We start from the raw sequence: 15,668 nt of genomic DNA on the forward strand, positions 1-15,668 counted from the left end.
GAATTTTTTATTTAGAAGCCGTGCATTTGAACATATTCACTGGGGAACTCCCACCTTGCATGTCTCACAGTAATGAGGAGCGTAACAAGGGGAAACCTCTAAACATTATATATTTCTGTCGGAGTTCTTTGACCTGCAGGTATCTATTGTCCCACATTTCAGAAAACTGAGACACTTCAGAAAACTGATATTTTCTTTATAAGTAGAAGGAAAAAAGAATCTGGGTGATTTTATTAGTAGAAATTTATTTCCAAAAGTGTTTTATATATGGCTTGCCTGACTCTTCATTAGTACACTACCTTTCTGCATTGCTATGCATATTTCATTGTTATAGCTAGAACTTTTCAGTAAATATTAAAATAAATGTTTCATACCAAAGTTTGATTCTTGTCAAAACCAGAAAAAATAAGGCCAAGACTGAAAAAGAAAGTATTTTTCCTATCATAGCAATGATGTTCAAGCAATTAAATGAAATTTTTGTATAACACAACGTTGTCTTTGAACAGAGAAGGATGGGTAAAAGCTAGTTGTCTGTAGGTATGCATCCTGATCCAGAAGGGAACTGATGGCCTTTCTCTTTCAGCTGCTCACATACAGGGTAGCTGGTTAAGTAAAAAGACAGTTCAGCACACCCTTCCTAGAAGATAATTGGCTAACCCTTAACACATCAAATGTTAGACCAGACTGAGCTAGCTGCAAGGACAGCTGTGGCTTGTTTCCAGCTCTTAAAATAAGCTTCAAGGAAGGATGGATGGGTTACATTTACTGAAACATTTAAATGACAAAAACTGTATAATTACTTGGTATAAATTATGCTTTATGGAATCAAACCAATTAAGTGAAGTGCTTGATTCATATTTTGTGAGGTTATTGTGCTTCAGTTTTCCTGTCTCTTCCTTTTGTTCACTGATGACAGAGTGACTGTAAAAGCAATTTAGAGAAATAAACCCTTATACACTGAGCAATGAAAGCACATGCGAATCATTTTAGTCAAAGGAATAGCATGTCTTTTTATTTTAATATGACATAACTATACTTTGAGAGAATAATGCCTTTATATGGAAGAAATTGAATGGAATTTTAAAATTTATACAGTTATTATTCTGATATTAGCAAATAGAATACCATTCACAAGTGTCTTATAAAGTCAGCAATAAGTTGGGTTTATTTTTAAGGTGGTATTTTTAAAGCAGCACTCCCTTAATTCATATTTTTATTTATTAAAAGAACTATTTGTCTAAAGCTATGATTTGTCATACCATTTCCAACTGACAGGAGAAGTCAATATTTTAGTGGAATGATTAAAAACTGTTCTTAATGGAAGAAAAATGAATTTAGGTTTGGACCCAATACTTGAATTTTGTCTTGAATTTAGGTTTGAATTGAATGCATTTAGGTTTGAATTGAATGAATTCAGGTTTGGATCCAATATTTGACTTTTTGACATGCCTTATGCATGTCTTGGCTTTAGAAAAAGCAGCTCTCTGATACTCAGAAACCATTATCTCAGGGCTGTTTGGCAACCACATTTGGAATGTTCAGACAGATGTAGAGCAACGCCTAGACATCACAAGGGCCATTTTTTTTGCTGGTATTGGTCTTCCCAGAAGCATCCCAGTGAAATCCATCAAGTTAGATTATATAAAAGAGCATGGCAAATTTCCAGAATTGCTAACATGCTTGGAAACAGAAATGCAACTCTTCATCTTTCTGATAATGACGCCTTCAATAAGGCAAGACTGAAGAATCATTTCTAGGACCTTGCACATCATCTGCCTTTTCATACCATAGAAGTTTGTAGCTAATAAGATTTGGATTTCAAGAGTGACCAGTACAATGCATTTCACAAAATTTTTTAAATCCTCTACTGGAGAGAGTAGAAGAAACGACAGTCTTAAACAGAACAGTCAACAAAACAGAAAATTCAGAAACTGGGAAAAAATGTCTTTCACTGATAGAATTACAGGAATTTCAGTGCAAGTAAAAAAGACCTTTTAAAAGAGAGCTAACTTTTTTTTTTCCTTAGTTATATAACCTTTGCATGCTAATTGAATGATCTATTATCTGGATGATCTATTCTATGTATCTATTATCTGTTTCACAATTATTATATTAGGAATAGAGTTTGTATATTATTACCCTTGAGACAGCATTTATTTTCAGCCATTACTTACTGCTTCATAGCATATTTTAATAGGTTTACATTCAAGTACTAAAATCTGTCGAAATATTTTGAAAGTGAAGACAGCCAAGTGCTGGACTTGGAATAGCCTGCCTATACATACTTATGCATACACACTCTGTGGGTTGAAAAGTCTAATCATAGTTATTTATTTATATATTTTTTGAAAGCTTAGTACATCTCAGAAATTGCACACACACTATTTGACATAGTTTTACTGTATAAGACCAGGTCAGGGCTTTTTCACTCATTAAACTGACTGGGGTTGAGTCCATTCAGGTAGCTTTGAAGCAGTCTTACTCAGATTTTTTTGCGAAAGTGAGTTCAGATGCACAGTGCAAGTAAAAGGTCTTCTTCTCCACATGAGATAGAAAGAAAAATCTTTTAAGCTACTGCTTTGGAAAGTGGCCTATGAGAGGCAACTTCCTCTGATAATGTTTGCTGCTTTTAAAGATTTCAGGATAATCTAATGTAGATCCTACCCGGTAGTAAATTAGACATTTACAGAAAAAGACTGTGTGTTTAAGAAATGATTCTGTTCAGCCACCTAAAAAATTAAAATAATGCAAGAGGTTTTGACTGAAAGAAAAATACTAGGAAGATGTATTCCCTCACTACTTGGCCAATTTGCTGGAAAATTTGCTTGGGATTAAGGTTCAGAGCTCTGATCTGCATAATTAAGTATTTTAACAAGTCTGCCCAACTTTTGGGAGGTTATTCTACCCACAGCAATTTAGACAAAGAAGTATGGCTTCTCCTGGTACTCCTGTTAAAAGTTGTTGTGCATTGTATACAGTATTTGTATCTTCATTGGCTCTCGGAATGAAAACGAATCTGTCTTTCATTGATTAAAGAATTTGCCTGGCAGACAAGGTGCCTTAATTCAGTTCCAGCAACTAATTACTTATTTTATACTAATCAGGAGATACTTAGTCAGGAAAGGTGGAGTGATTCATTGCAAACTAGCCTGGAGGCAGTGATCAGGTGGGAGAACAAGTCAGAGCTTGCTTTGAATGAGAAAGAGAGGGAAGGTTGACTTAATGGTCTACTCCCTCTTTGTTGATTTTCAAACCATTATGCCATAAGACATAAAGAGAAAAAAGCACCAGCTAGGTGCTTTTTGGTAAGCCAAGCTTAAAGCTTTTGATGTCAGAGAATCTTAACCACATCTGATTTCCATTTACCTGTGAGTTTTGGGTAAACTGCATTTTTGCATTGTAAATATATTTTAGCCAGCCATTTCAAGGACTGATGGAAGACAAGAATGCAAAGGCTCCAGAAATAAGTTAATGAAATTGTAGGCCAGTGATGAAACCAGCAGCCACACAGAAGTCATTATGATTTTGGTTTGTACTACCAGTGAGTCACTTAACTACAGCTTTAACACCAGCAAAACAGTAGTCAAATCAGTACATGAATAAATACTAGCAGGTCACTATTTGCACACTGGTTTTACAGGAATCAGAGGAGGATTTAGGGTAACTTCTCCTTAATCCAGGTTCCTTCCAAGTCTCACACCACTGAACTATCTGCATCTGTCTCTCTCCCTCCTCTGGTCTTCTTCCTCCTCACCCTCTCTGTGCTTGCATTCAACATACACTCTTATATCCCTTCTCCTAAAAGACACACAAATTTATCCTTGATGTCATTTTCATCTTCTAACTACAGTTTAGCCATCTCCTCCTTCTCCTCCTCATGTCTTTTTTTCTCCCCAACAATAAAACTGCTAAAATAATTTATCCTTTATTGGGTCATTTCCAGCTATGAGTCTCCACATTTTGCTTTACTGAGATCATGAGTCTTCACCCTCCCAGATAAGTTCTTTACAGCGCTGTCTGGCTTGATTTGACCTCTACACTGTCATTTCAGTGCCCCTTGCTTGCTGTTTCTATTTATCTTGCCTAGTTTAGCAAAACTTTTGACAGCTAGTTGTAAAAAAGCCTCTACTTTTTTTCGTCCTACAGCGCCATTTAATCAGTACAATCAGAGACATTTTTAAATAGAAGAAAAAAAGGTATGCAGCAGCTCATTTTATGCTGCTTTGAAGACTTAAAGAAGGACATGAAAAATGCCGGTGAAAGTTCCTGGGCATTTAAATTATCCATACTGTTAGCCGTATCATCATCACTGGGCACAATTTTTACCAACACCAAGTAAAGCTTTCTCAGACAAATTCCGGGTATTTGAGGAAATTAGTATAGATCGGGAACTATTCTCTGCAGTCACTTTCCATGAAGCTGACCTATACTGGGGTGAGTAAAAGGATTTAATAACATGGAAATAAGCTATTCTATACTAGCGAGCTGCTGGACCTCAGAGTACAGCTGGTACATGAAATTTCTCAGTACAGTTGCTGCTTTTCTGAGACTGTAATTTGCGATGCAGGACATGCAGCCCACCTTGGGTCACAGCACCTGACCAATAAGCAGGCTTCTCTTACAATTTGTGTGTGTGCAACAAGAAGGGGTTAACATGAAATTCACATCTATACAGATCTCTCTTTACACTTATGCCAACTTTCTCTTATATTTATCTTATGTTTTTCGGCATGAGAATTCTTCAGGCAGTTTCAGTAAGAGCTGATTTGCCCAATTCAGAATGAACAATGACACAAAACACAAGCATAACATTTAAAAAAAAAAAGAGAAATTTACTGGAGGGAGAAATAATCAGTTACTATAGATTCTCAAAAAACTATATTGGTTTTAAGTTTCCCAAGAATGCATAACTAGCAAAGGCTATTCTTACAGGACTCTTTGAAGTACTGATTGAATGAAACAAAAACCTCTTTAACGCTCTAAACTGAGAAGGACTGAACCCTCAGCTGCAAAGCAGAGTATGAAAACAAATACAGCTATTTCTTGAATCTATTCCTTAACGAATGAAAAATCTGTCACTAGCTTAAATGTAACGCTCTGATTGCACAGGAAGCAATAGTCCAAGAAATACAAAGGAGCACAGTTGTGGTTAGAAATTAAATATTATCTATTGGTCATAAAAATTCTTTGTTAGCCTACACTTATCCAATTCATTTTCCCTTATAATCAGGTTTAAGTGGCAATTGATCATTAACAGCAAGATTTATAGATCAATTTTTTTTAAACACATCATTATCATCATAGTGGATTATTATAATTAACATTTGTATTTTATGTCTGCTACCTTCTGCACAGAAGGTGTAAACAAGTTCAGTTCATAGAGATTCAACAACCTTTGGCGGTAACCATGACATTCATTCTACCTCAATGTATTTTCTGTGAGGAGCAGTAACGAAGTTATTCATTCGAAACACAGAGAGTATTTTGATTGGATGCATGAAATTATCCCAAGGTAGTAACCTTGGGATGGCTTGAAAGCACCATACATCTTCACCTAGCCTCTGATACTAAAGAGTAGCTGAGGCTACGGATTTAACAGCGTGGTGTTGCCTTGCAGTGCCTTGAGAATTAGTTGCAAAGCAGCTGACAGACTACAGGTGTCACTTGCTGCATTACTATCGTTTCTGGCAGCATATGCCTTTTTCCCTGAGGCTGTCCATCCAGGTAAGAAATCAACACAGCCTTTCTGCTTCTGACCATGGTGGGCTTGCTTTCTGAAAATTTAGAGGCTACAGTGCAACCTGAAGTGAAACAGACCATAAGTAATTAATTATAATAACAATAGTTTAGATTTGGGATTTTCAGAAATACTTAACAACCGTAGCTGTAGTCAGATTTTCAGGATTGCTCCACTTCTTGTAAAAGCGTTAAACAGGATACTCAAAAAGTGCTTGCAAAGGTTCCTACTGACAGCAATAGGAGCTGCAGATACCAAGCAGTGAGGCTGCTTTGAAGCTGTCTGAGTCCAAAATACGTTTAGTTGAATTTTTGCATAAAGGAAGCTATAAAAATAAAATAACATAAATATTCTAAAAGAACTCTTTCAAGTTTTCTTTCAAATTCATGACAATTATTTTTTTTCTCAATGGCTTTCACAGCATATTTGTTTACCTTATAAATGTGATCACCAGTGCTCTCAAGAAGAGGATCTGTAATTAAACACTCACTACCCGCAGTTTTCATTGCAAAAGGAGGAGTATTTCTCTAAATATGTCACCCTTAAACACTTAACTTGTAAGAAATAAACATCACTTTTGATAAGTTGATCATACTTGATGTCATGTATAAGAGACTACAAATAGGGGGCCAGTGGCCATCCAAATGTATAATTTTTTTTTGGTCTAGATCACACACTAAACCGCAGGTATTTTAAGGAAACTGCATACAGTAAATGCAAAACTTAAAACAAAGAATAATAGACTATTATGCGCTTGTACTTGATGGTTTCACTTTTTTTTCTTTAAAAGTAATAATTTTCATCTTCAGATGGTGAAGAAGACTGATGTATATATTTTAAGGAAAAACATTTACATGAAATGTACCAGATGAGCATGTGAAAATCAAAGCTTCACAGAGAGTCTTCTGAGTAATGCAGATGTTGAGCATGCTTTGTTTCGGTGATTTTAGTCATGCAAGTTAGGTGTGCCTCAGAGGAATACAGAGGGGGACCTAACTTCCTCAGTCAATTGAGAAAAAAATAATTCTTCAAATCCATATGATTTAGCACACTTGGCTTGGATCCTAAAGTAAATGCTTTGGCCATATTTCTAAGTGTGAAGGAATTGTAGTAAAATTGCGTATTATGTTTTGTGCCAGAGTAATAAAGAAAATATGAAAAAGCTCCCACAGGATATTTAGGAAGCACAGATGTTAAGCAGAGCATTACAAACTCTGTGTCCCATCCTCGGCAATAAACTTTTTACCATGTTAATGTTTCCCATATATCATGCAATTTAAATTTTATAGAAGGAATAAGTGTATTGATTCATTTCATGATGGCAGTGTGATTGATAACCAGAATATTAACAACAGACCTACCTGATAAATGCCAATTACATGCTGCCTGAGATTCTGAAAATCGAAAAGCATTTTCTCCTGAAAACTATCCTTTTTCTGTCTGAAAGACATGCTACACTTTGATAATTCTTTATAACAAGTATATAATTTTAGCTAAAACCAATTGATTCAAGCTTTTAGACTATACCCCCAAGAATTATTTTTATCATTGTATTTTGGACTTTTTTTACAGACTTTTATTTGTCTGGTAATAATTTCTTAATCAGCAGACTGGATATTAGCAGAACAGTTTTTTATTGGTCGTGATGCATAATGAAGCTGATCAGCTACAACTGCTTTTCCACGTAAGCCCTCAGAGGTCCAGGAAGCGTGTTGTCTAAGCCATGAACATGTTCACAAAGTCAGACTTTGCACAAATGAACATTTAGCCTCCGCTTTTCCATATAGTAAGACCAATTGAAGTGGAAGTGATAATGGTGAGATCTTTCCTATACAGTAACAACAACATGATTAAAGCAGTTACTCAGGAATTTGATTTTGTCTCCTCACCTTCTCAGAGTTCAGTTCCATGTCATCTGGGAGAAACCCTTAATTATAAACTTGAGGTAGTTCTAGAAATTAGCATTTTCTTCCCCTCTAGTAAAACTGTGCCACCACACAAAACAAAATTTAAGATTCTTCAAAGAAAATTAACTATTATTCTTGCCTAGGTATTAGGACACACATACCTGAGTGTCTGTGGCTCCAGACAACTGCCTCTAGAATTATTGTGACACTATTGTGCTGTGATTAAACCACAACTGTGCTGTCAAACAGAATATTCTCTGTTGCCTCTGTTACACTCAACACTCTTTGGATGCAGAAGCTGTGGGTCTGAATATCTTTAGTTGGGAAAATTAACTGGCATTTCCCATTTCCTGAACACTTGCTCCAACAAAGGGGATATTACGGTCTGTGGAATTAGTCTCTGATATGCAATGGGGAGGTTTATTTTTAGAATGCTTTCTGACAACAGCTTATCGGTGGAAAAACAGTGGTTAAATTAAAATATTTCAGTATATAAAATTTGTACCAGGGATGATGAAATTTTTTCTGTTTAATGAAGGAAGAAAGAGAACGGCCTCAAAAATTCAGTCTGCTAGCTCACCTGAGAGACATGGAGTCCTGACTCCAGCAGCTGACAGCTCTGGGGAAGCTCCACCATATGGATTACCCTAAACCCATATGGATTACCCTAAACTTTGTCAGGAACAAACTGAAAATGGGTTTTGCTTCTCCTCATTTTTCCTTGAAGAACTAGGGACATCCAGCATCTCTGAAGTCTCAGGAGACATAGCTTTTCCTAGGTGTGGACTTCGTGTTCCACAGAGAGAAACAGGAATTTTTAAGAATGGTTATGCTATATCTAGTAATGCCGTAAGCCCTGACTCAGAGCAGTGGGTTTGAGAATGGAAGAAGTCTTGCCATAACCAAGGTTTTACCAGCCTACACCGGGTCGTGCATGACCTGCATCAGAGGACATGGTGACAGAGCCCAGCCTTTCTCTTCACTCTGCCAGGTCCCAGCCCCCTGAAGGCACAGAGACACAGCTAGGCGAGGCATTAATAGGTCTTGTTGCTGCGCTAAATCACACCTTCCCAGTTTTTGGAGCACGTACATCAGCTGCTGCTAATTATTAGGCTGATTAGCTGTAACTGATGTAACGGGTTTAGTATAATGAGTATGTGCTTGTATTTACAGTATCATTCCCTTTTGCCTATTACACTATTGTTAAAACACCAGCAAGTAATATGAACCCCTATCTTTGGAATCTTCCTAAACAGACAGAAATCAGTGTCCTTATAACCTGGTCAGCATAAAAAAAGTAAAATACTTTGATAATTTAAACTAAGAAATATGTTATAATATACATAATGTCATTATTTTGGGGGGTTTTCTTTTTCTTTTTTTTTTTTTTTTTTTAGGAAACCATGAAGATTTAGATCAAAGAGAAAGAAGGTTTTTTTCAGTGTTGTTGTCTGTAAGATTCATGATAACATGATTAACTGCAAGACAATACTTTGCCAAAGAGAACTGGAAAAAATATATACAAAGAAAAATCACAAGAAGATAATCTTGCATGCACATAGTATGGTGATAGATTAAGAAAAGTTTAAATAGCATTTACAGCTCTTTGGTTGAAGGCCATAACGCATTTAGCTTAAGTCCTTCGAAGCTAACCTGGGTTATTTCTTAATGGTTGTTTCGCTGACGAGATGTAATGATGGTTTTAATTTCTTATTCTCGCCAGAATTGAAAACCTTTTTGGTAAATGATGCTGTACCCATAAACTGCAGGTGTGGAGACACAAAGCAAAATGAAACCCTTTGTCAGTAAAAATCAAACCTCAGAACAGCTTTTGAGCCTTAAAAACTGAAACTAATCTAATCATGTCAAAAGAACTGTAAATGTGTGCTGAATTTCAGTCAATATGACTGATTACCTGTCACTTACTCAAGCTCTGATTTCTTCCTGCTGTGTGCTTTGGAACTGTCCTTGTTTTAGAAACTCAGAGGCAGTGTGTATGAGTTGTTAGCTCTCCTCCACCTCATTTTCCTGAATGCTTTTGGGGCTGAGTAATAAGCCCTATCAGTCATTTCAGCCTAAAAGCTTCAACCGCATCATCACTCATTTATTTTTATCCTCATTGATGCTGCTCAAGCTGAAACTCCAAGGAAGTTTCACATCTTATGTCACAAAGAGACTACACAGGCATTATAAGGGAATGCCTGAATGCTTATGCTAAGTTATATAACCACTGGGCTTTCTCTCGTTTTGATTCTGGGTTGAATTTTGAGTGTAATTTAAGTGCAAAGTGTTGCATAATTTAAGCCTATCAATGGGTGCATGTCTTTTGACCTTAAATTAACATTTCAGGTTTTTGTCTTAAAGTTCCATTTACAACAGGGTGAAAAACCTTGACCAGGCAATATGCATTGCTACTAGCTTTCCTATAGGTGAAAATATCCCAACTTGCATGCAACGTACATGACTGAAATCAACAAAAGTATAACTATTCGCAGAGTCCAGTGTGATCGTGCAGTGTGAGGGAAGTAAGGGCTTGCTCCTTTGGTACATCCCATATCACTAATCCTTTAAAAAGCCAGCAGCAAACTTAGAAAACACATTTAAAAGAGATTTATGCAAGTAGAAGGAGAGATTTTTGTAGGCAGAGAAATCACATGAGACCATCTACAAAATGTGGAAGAACTGTTTTAGCAGCATAACCAGCAGCTGTGTGTCTGAGTTGCTGCTTCCATCATTCCTAGAAGCTGCAGCGAACAAGGTTTTCAGGACCTTTGGGAGTAAAAGGCTATTACTCAGGCCTGTTTCAATATACCTCTGTAGCAAATGGAGGTAGTAGTGTATACAGGCAAAATGGGCAATAAAAACTGAATAATGCTCAACTGTCACAGCAAGTCCACAGCAAGAAGTAGTATCTTCTAGAAACAGAAAAATAAAAATCTACAAAACTGTCTTTCTGTTACATTTCATGTGCAGCTTGTATTGATCATTTCAAATGTCCTCTGTGCAAAGACTGTTTTCCGAGGGGGGGCGGGGGGGGAAGATGGTTTCCATGCTATACATTATATTCTCTTGAAGTTTTTTCCCTGAGCTGGCACGAAAATACATTCTTTGTTTTTATTTATTTTATTCTGAAAGCACGTTGTCACAGTAGCACCATTAACAGCTTCCATATGCCGTGAAGATACTATTACAAGAGGATGATGGCAGTGTAATTGCATACTACATCTTCAGAGATCTGACTCTGGCAGAGTTGAAGATTACTTCAGAGTTTCAAATTAATCTGAATGACCCCATCTTTATTACTGTTGAATTTCTGGGAGTGATGAAATGCCAGGTCATTGAAAATAACTGATAAAAGCCTAAACAGTCTGAAATGAGTAATGTAGTGTTTCTTTGACTCCACCTAAGTCCCATACGCTTTACAGCCAGGTACAATATTTTATAGAGGAATGTTTGTCTTAACAAATCTGAGAGCTCTTCAGTTCACTAAGAATAGATCAATAGATCAAATTATATGCTTTTACATTTTACATTCACCAAAATTGTGGCTGTAAAAAGCAAACACTTCAACAATGGTTTCTGTCATCCATTGTAAGTGTCTGTAAATAACCTGGGCATCAGGGATAAACTTTGTTGTGGGGAATGTAATGTATGATTCAAATATAGGCAAAGCCCTTTTGGATCTCTTCTACCTCTTCTGAATAACTTCCGTAGCAAATACCCGGTAAGACACATATTTGTAAATTACACTAGATAATAGGAGGATTTGTGATTGTCTTCTGCATACCATGGTAAAATGTTATTCTTCGCTCAGAACCATTGAAGTGCGACTAAGAAATAGCTGTCGTTACTCTTGTCTTGATAACATTTTGTGTCCTATTTCTCCTTTGCAGCTATTAAAACAAGAAGTAAGATTTCCTTTAGTACATTCCTTTGGAAAAAGAAGAAGGAAAAGATACTTTAGAATAAATAGAACCTATATAAGGGGTTCTTTAGGAAAAAAATAATTAAATATTAATAATAACACAACTTTCAGTAGCTCAGTCAATGAGCACTATAAAGCTATACATAGTAATACCCAAATGTGAATGCTGACACAACCAGACTTTACTTACAGGGATTTTCTCAGGCAAAGCAAGTTCTGCCTTCAGGTATACTTTGCATACTGATGGACAGAGGGAAGGAGCAGGCAAAACCCATTCTTTCAGAGGCAACCAAACAGACAATTATATAGATTCCATAGCCCAAACTACTAGCTCAAAAAAAGAATAGGTTTGCTCCTAATCCAGCAGTGCTAATGTAATTTTTTTTTTCCTCACCTGGTAATACTGTAAAGCTGAAAAAGCTGACACAGCATGCATTGTAAGAAGATAACAGAAGGGAACAGCATCTGCTGTTTAATTCTGCTGCTGTATGCGAAAGTCATCTATCCTGCTGTTACACAATATGCAACTTCTGAGAGCCTTGTTTTGTGAAGTGTGACCAGGCGGAAAATTCTGAGACATCCCTCTAATGTGTGTCCCACTAGCCACAGATGCCTCCCCTCTTGTATCATTGAAAAAGAGGTGTAAAGTCCCTCCTATATGTTCACATGTAGAGGAACAGCGAAGGCCATTGCTGATGTTTTCCTGTCCTGGTGGGGCTGCTCTGTGAGAGCTGTTGGACGGTGACCCAGGAAAACCAAACTATGGGGCAAGCAAGTACTGTCTTTGTTGAGAGCCAAGGTGAAGTGAATCAAACATCCTGAGCGCACTGAAATCAGGTCCAAAAGCTGCTGGAGGTTTTGACAGCAAAGGCTTCTGCGTGAAGAAGGGTGAGCACTACCTGCCCGCTGGAAATACTTGTCCCGGTGGTGTTGGTGGGCAGCTGTGCAGCGTACAGCGGGAGGTGCAGCTGAGCAGGAAAGCAGCTGCTTCATCAGCACTTTAATAAGCCACCGCATGGTGCTGTAAACTAAGTCTTGCTGCTACTGATGTCATCAAAGTCAAGGCTGACTCAGTATTTTGGACCTGTTTTTGGACCTATTTTAACTTCTATGTCTAACACTTTTCCAACATAGTTGTTTCTCTCAATTAAACAGTTTTTTCCTTGCACATCAGTGGTAATGCTTATTTTAAAAGTGTGTAATTTTATTTTGTGTGGGGTTTTTTGTTGGTTTTTTTTAATAACTTCTATGAGCACTAATAGTAAATAAACTGAAAATCAAAGTCTGCAGAGCTAAAAATTTATGTTTAGCACTAAGATTTTAGTAAGAGTACCCTCTGGTGGCTAAAGTGTATACAATATCTTCCCCCTCCCAGGAGTTGTACATGTAGTTATAATACAGACTATTACAGAAATTAGTGGAAATCCTTTTCCACTGAATTTTTACTGTGAAATGCATATATATATTTTCTCAAACAAAATAAAAATTCAGGCACTAAAAACTGTTAAACAAAGGAAGAAGAACATGCTTATAAATGTGTACTGTCTACAAGTAGAATTTAATTCAAAAGAAACAGCCAAATGGGTAAAATTAAAGATAGAAATATTGATAGATAACTCAAGAGAGAGAAATGTTAAGACCCCGACAGCTCTACTGGACCAAATCTAGAAACTAGTGGAAATCCGCATGTTCAGTGGGTGAAACATGCACATCTTCTTCTCATCCGTTGTTGTTTTGATCTCATAATTTTAATTGTATTCTTTAAATCTGATTATTTTTCACAGGCTATATGGTTTTAATCACATACTATTTTAATTATCAAGAAATCCCAAGAATAACTGTCCACTGCTTTGTCACAGGTATCTTCCATTTAAAAGTACCTGAGTCCTCTCATGTTGGTTCTGCTATTGGAAGGATCAGAGCTGTGGACCCTGATTTTGGGAAGAATGCAGAAATTGAGTACAACATAGTTCCAGGAGATGGAGGAAACTTGTTTGACATCACAACAGATGAGAATACCCAGGAAGGAGTCATCAAACTGAAAAAGGTATGTGGCACTGGTGGGATCTACCTACCTATGGTTCCAGTGAGAAACGAGGTAAGAGAATTTAATGTTGTGAAACTATACCTCGTAAGTAACACACAGTAGGTTGTATCTCTATTACAATCTGTGGTTGTCATCTAGTCTTAAAAGAAATTAGAGTTCAGTGTTTCATTTCATATACAATCAGGTATGTCTTTTGACAAATATTATCCATTTTTAATGCCAAAATAAGTAATTCTTACCTCTGTCTAGAAAGTATAATTTCTCTTTTATGGGAAGTTTTCTGCCTAAAACCATATGAAAAATGCTCCAGTTCAGAGCATGGAATGAAAGAGATATATTTTTATTTTTGAGTATTTCATTTTCTCTTGTAAGAATTCTATTTTGAAAATTCTGATTTTACATTTGTTATTTTATTAATTAAATGGTTGTACAGTAACGTAGTGAACAGAGTTGTTGCTCAGGGTAGAGGAGTCCCAAATGCTTCCAAATTTTTATGTCCTGATAGCATACCAAATAGCTGATTATGACATATTCATGCAAGGGACCACACTGCATCTCAGCTGTTGATGTCGCTTTAGCATACCACAATAAGGTCAAGATAACTGAATTTAGGAATTTCAAAGATGCAAAGGATAAGTGTTACTTGGAATGTAGTGATTTAAACGCTGAATAGGAAAGATCCAAAACAGGGACAGTCACATTTTAACCAGTGGTTGTCTTCTGAGTCTGGGCATGTACCTGTACATGTGCACCAATGCACAGCTTTTTTAGTAGAGTGAAATCTGAATCACCAGCTCCTTTTGAAATGCTAGGTTATGTTTTATAGATAACTTATGCTTGTAGGTGTAATTTTTGTAAAATAATGAGCTCAATACTTCACAAGGGTCTAGGAAGGAAAGACTTCTGGACATGTGTATTAAGACAAGCTTTAGGAAAAGAGAAGCTTTAGTTCCAATAAAATTTAGAATTTAGGTACTTTAATTTCCCCTGGCTCTGACCATGGATCTATATTTGCACTATAGTCATTCTAACAGTGAAATTCCTGGCTTCAGCCTTTTGGCCCAGGGAAGAGTAAATTATCCATTGGTGCATTAAAGGACCAGGTGATGTGAAATCACTTATTCTGCTTGTTTAAGTGACATAAAATGGAAGTTAATGATACACACATGAAGTAATTTGTCAATGAGACAAACTCCCTGACTCTTCACTTAACGCCCTTCTTATCTAACACAAAGGTTGAATGTGCTGCTTCCTCCTTGTAAACTTTGTTTCATTTTTAAAAACTAAAAACCAGCTCCATTTGGAACTGTCAGACTGAGCAGCTGCATGCCCCTCCATATGCACTGCCAGTAGGAAATGACAATGAGTGAGAACCATTGAAAAATGAATGTTTGAGCATCAAGAGTAGGTTTTTGATAGGATTCAGTTTTCCCTGGATTAGTCGTAAACCTCAGCTGTGCTGCCTGTTTTTATACACAGCAATGGAATTTTTCCATGCTTACATATATTTGTTAGACGCTATAGGAAAATCATTCAAATTGACAATGCAGATTCAAACAGCATGCATACAATATTTGTTACTGATGAAGACCATCCACATATGAATTTGCCTGATGCAGTTATCTTAGGACTACCACAGGCAAAATGCCTGGCCACTTTTGAGACTGCTGTATGGGGAGTTGTACAATATCTAATTGAACCACTAATTAAAAAAAAAAAAAAAAAGACACAACTTACTCTATATCCAGATACCTCAGAGCTGATTACTGTATTTTGCTGCATTTATTTAGTCTTTTCAGTAACAAGATATGGCATATCTGAAATTTTAGGGTACTTTTACAACAGCAGAACATCAATTGATGTTGCCTAATGTAAATGATAGAACTCTGTCACTGAACAGGAAGGGAAAAAACATAATCCTAAAGCCTTCTTAATCTTCTTCATCGCAGTGAGCCTGGGGACTGTGACAGGCTGTGAAGGTCAGGGAATGCCAGCTTTGTTCTATGCAGGAGTGTGGAAAGAAGATAAACCCAACACACAGGTCCTTCAGTC

The 15,668-nt window shown here is 36.7% G+C and overlaps 1 protein-coding gene across 1 annotated transcript in view; it reads left to right on the forward strand.

Annotated features, from left to right (window-relative positions):
• LOC104505913 (cadherin-12) overlaps positions 1-15,668 on the forward strand; it is a gene marked incomplete at both ends in the record, with an annotated part of 67,775 nt that overhangs the window by 12,894 nt on the left and 39,213 nt on the right. Inside the window, one exon of the mRNA XM_010146675.1 lies at positions 13,429-13,616. Within this exon, the coding sequence (XP_010144977.1) occupies positions 13,429-13,616 (188 nt within the window). The remainder of the gene's footprint in view (positions 1-13,428; positions 13,617-15,668) is intronic.

The sequence above is a fragment of the Eurypyga helias genome, unplaced genomic scaffold, assembly GCF_000690775.1.
Source record: "Eurypyga helias isolate BGI_N326 unplaced genomic scaffold, ASM69077v1 scaffold412, whole genome shotgun sequence".
NCBI classification, from domain to species: Eukaryota; Metazoa; Chordata; class Aves; order Eurypygiformes; family Eurypygidae; genus Eurypyga; species Eurypyga helias.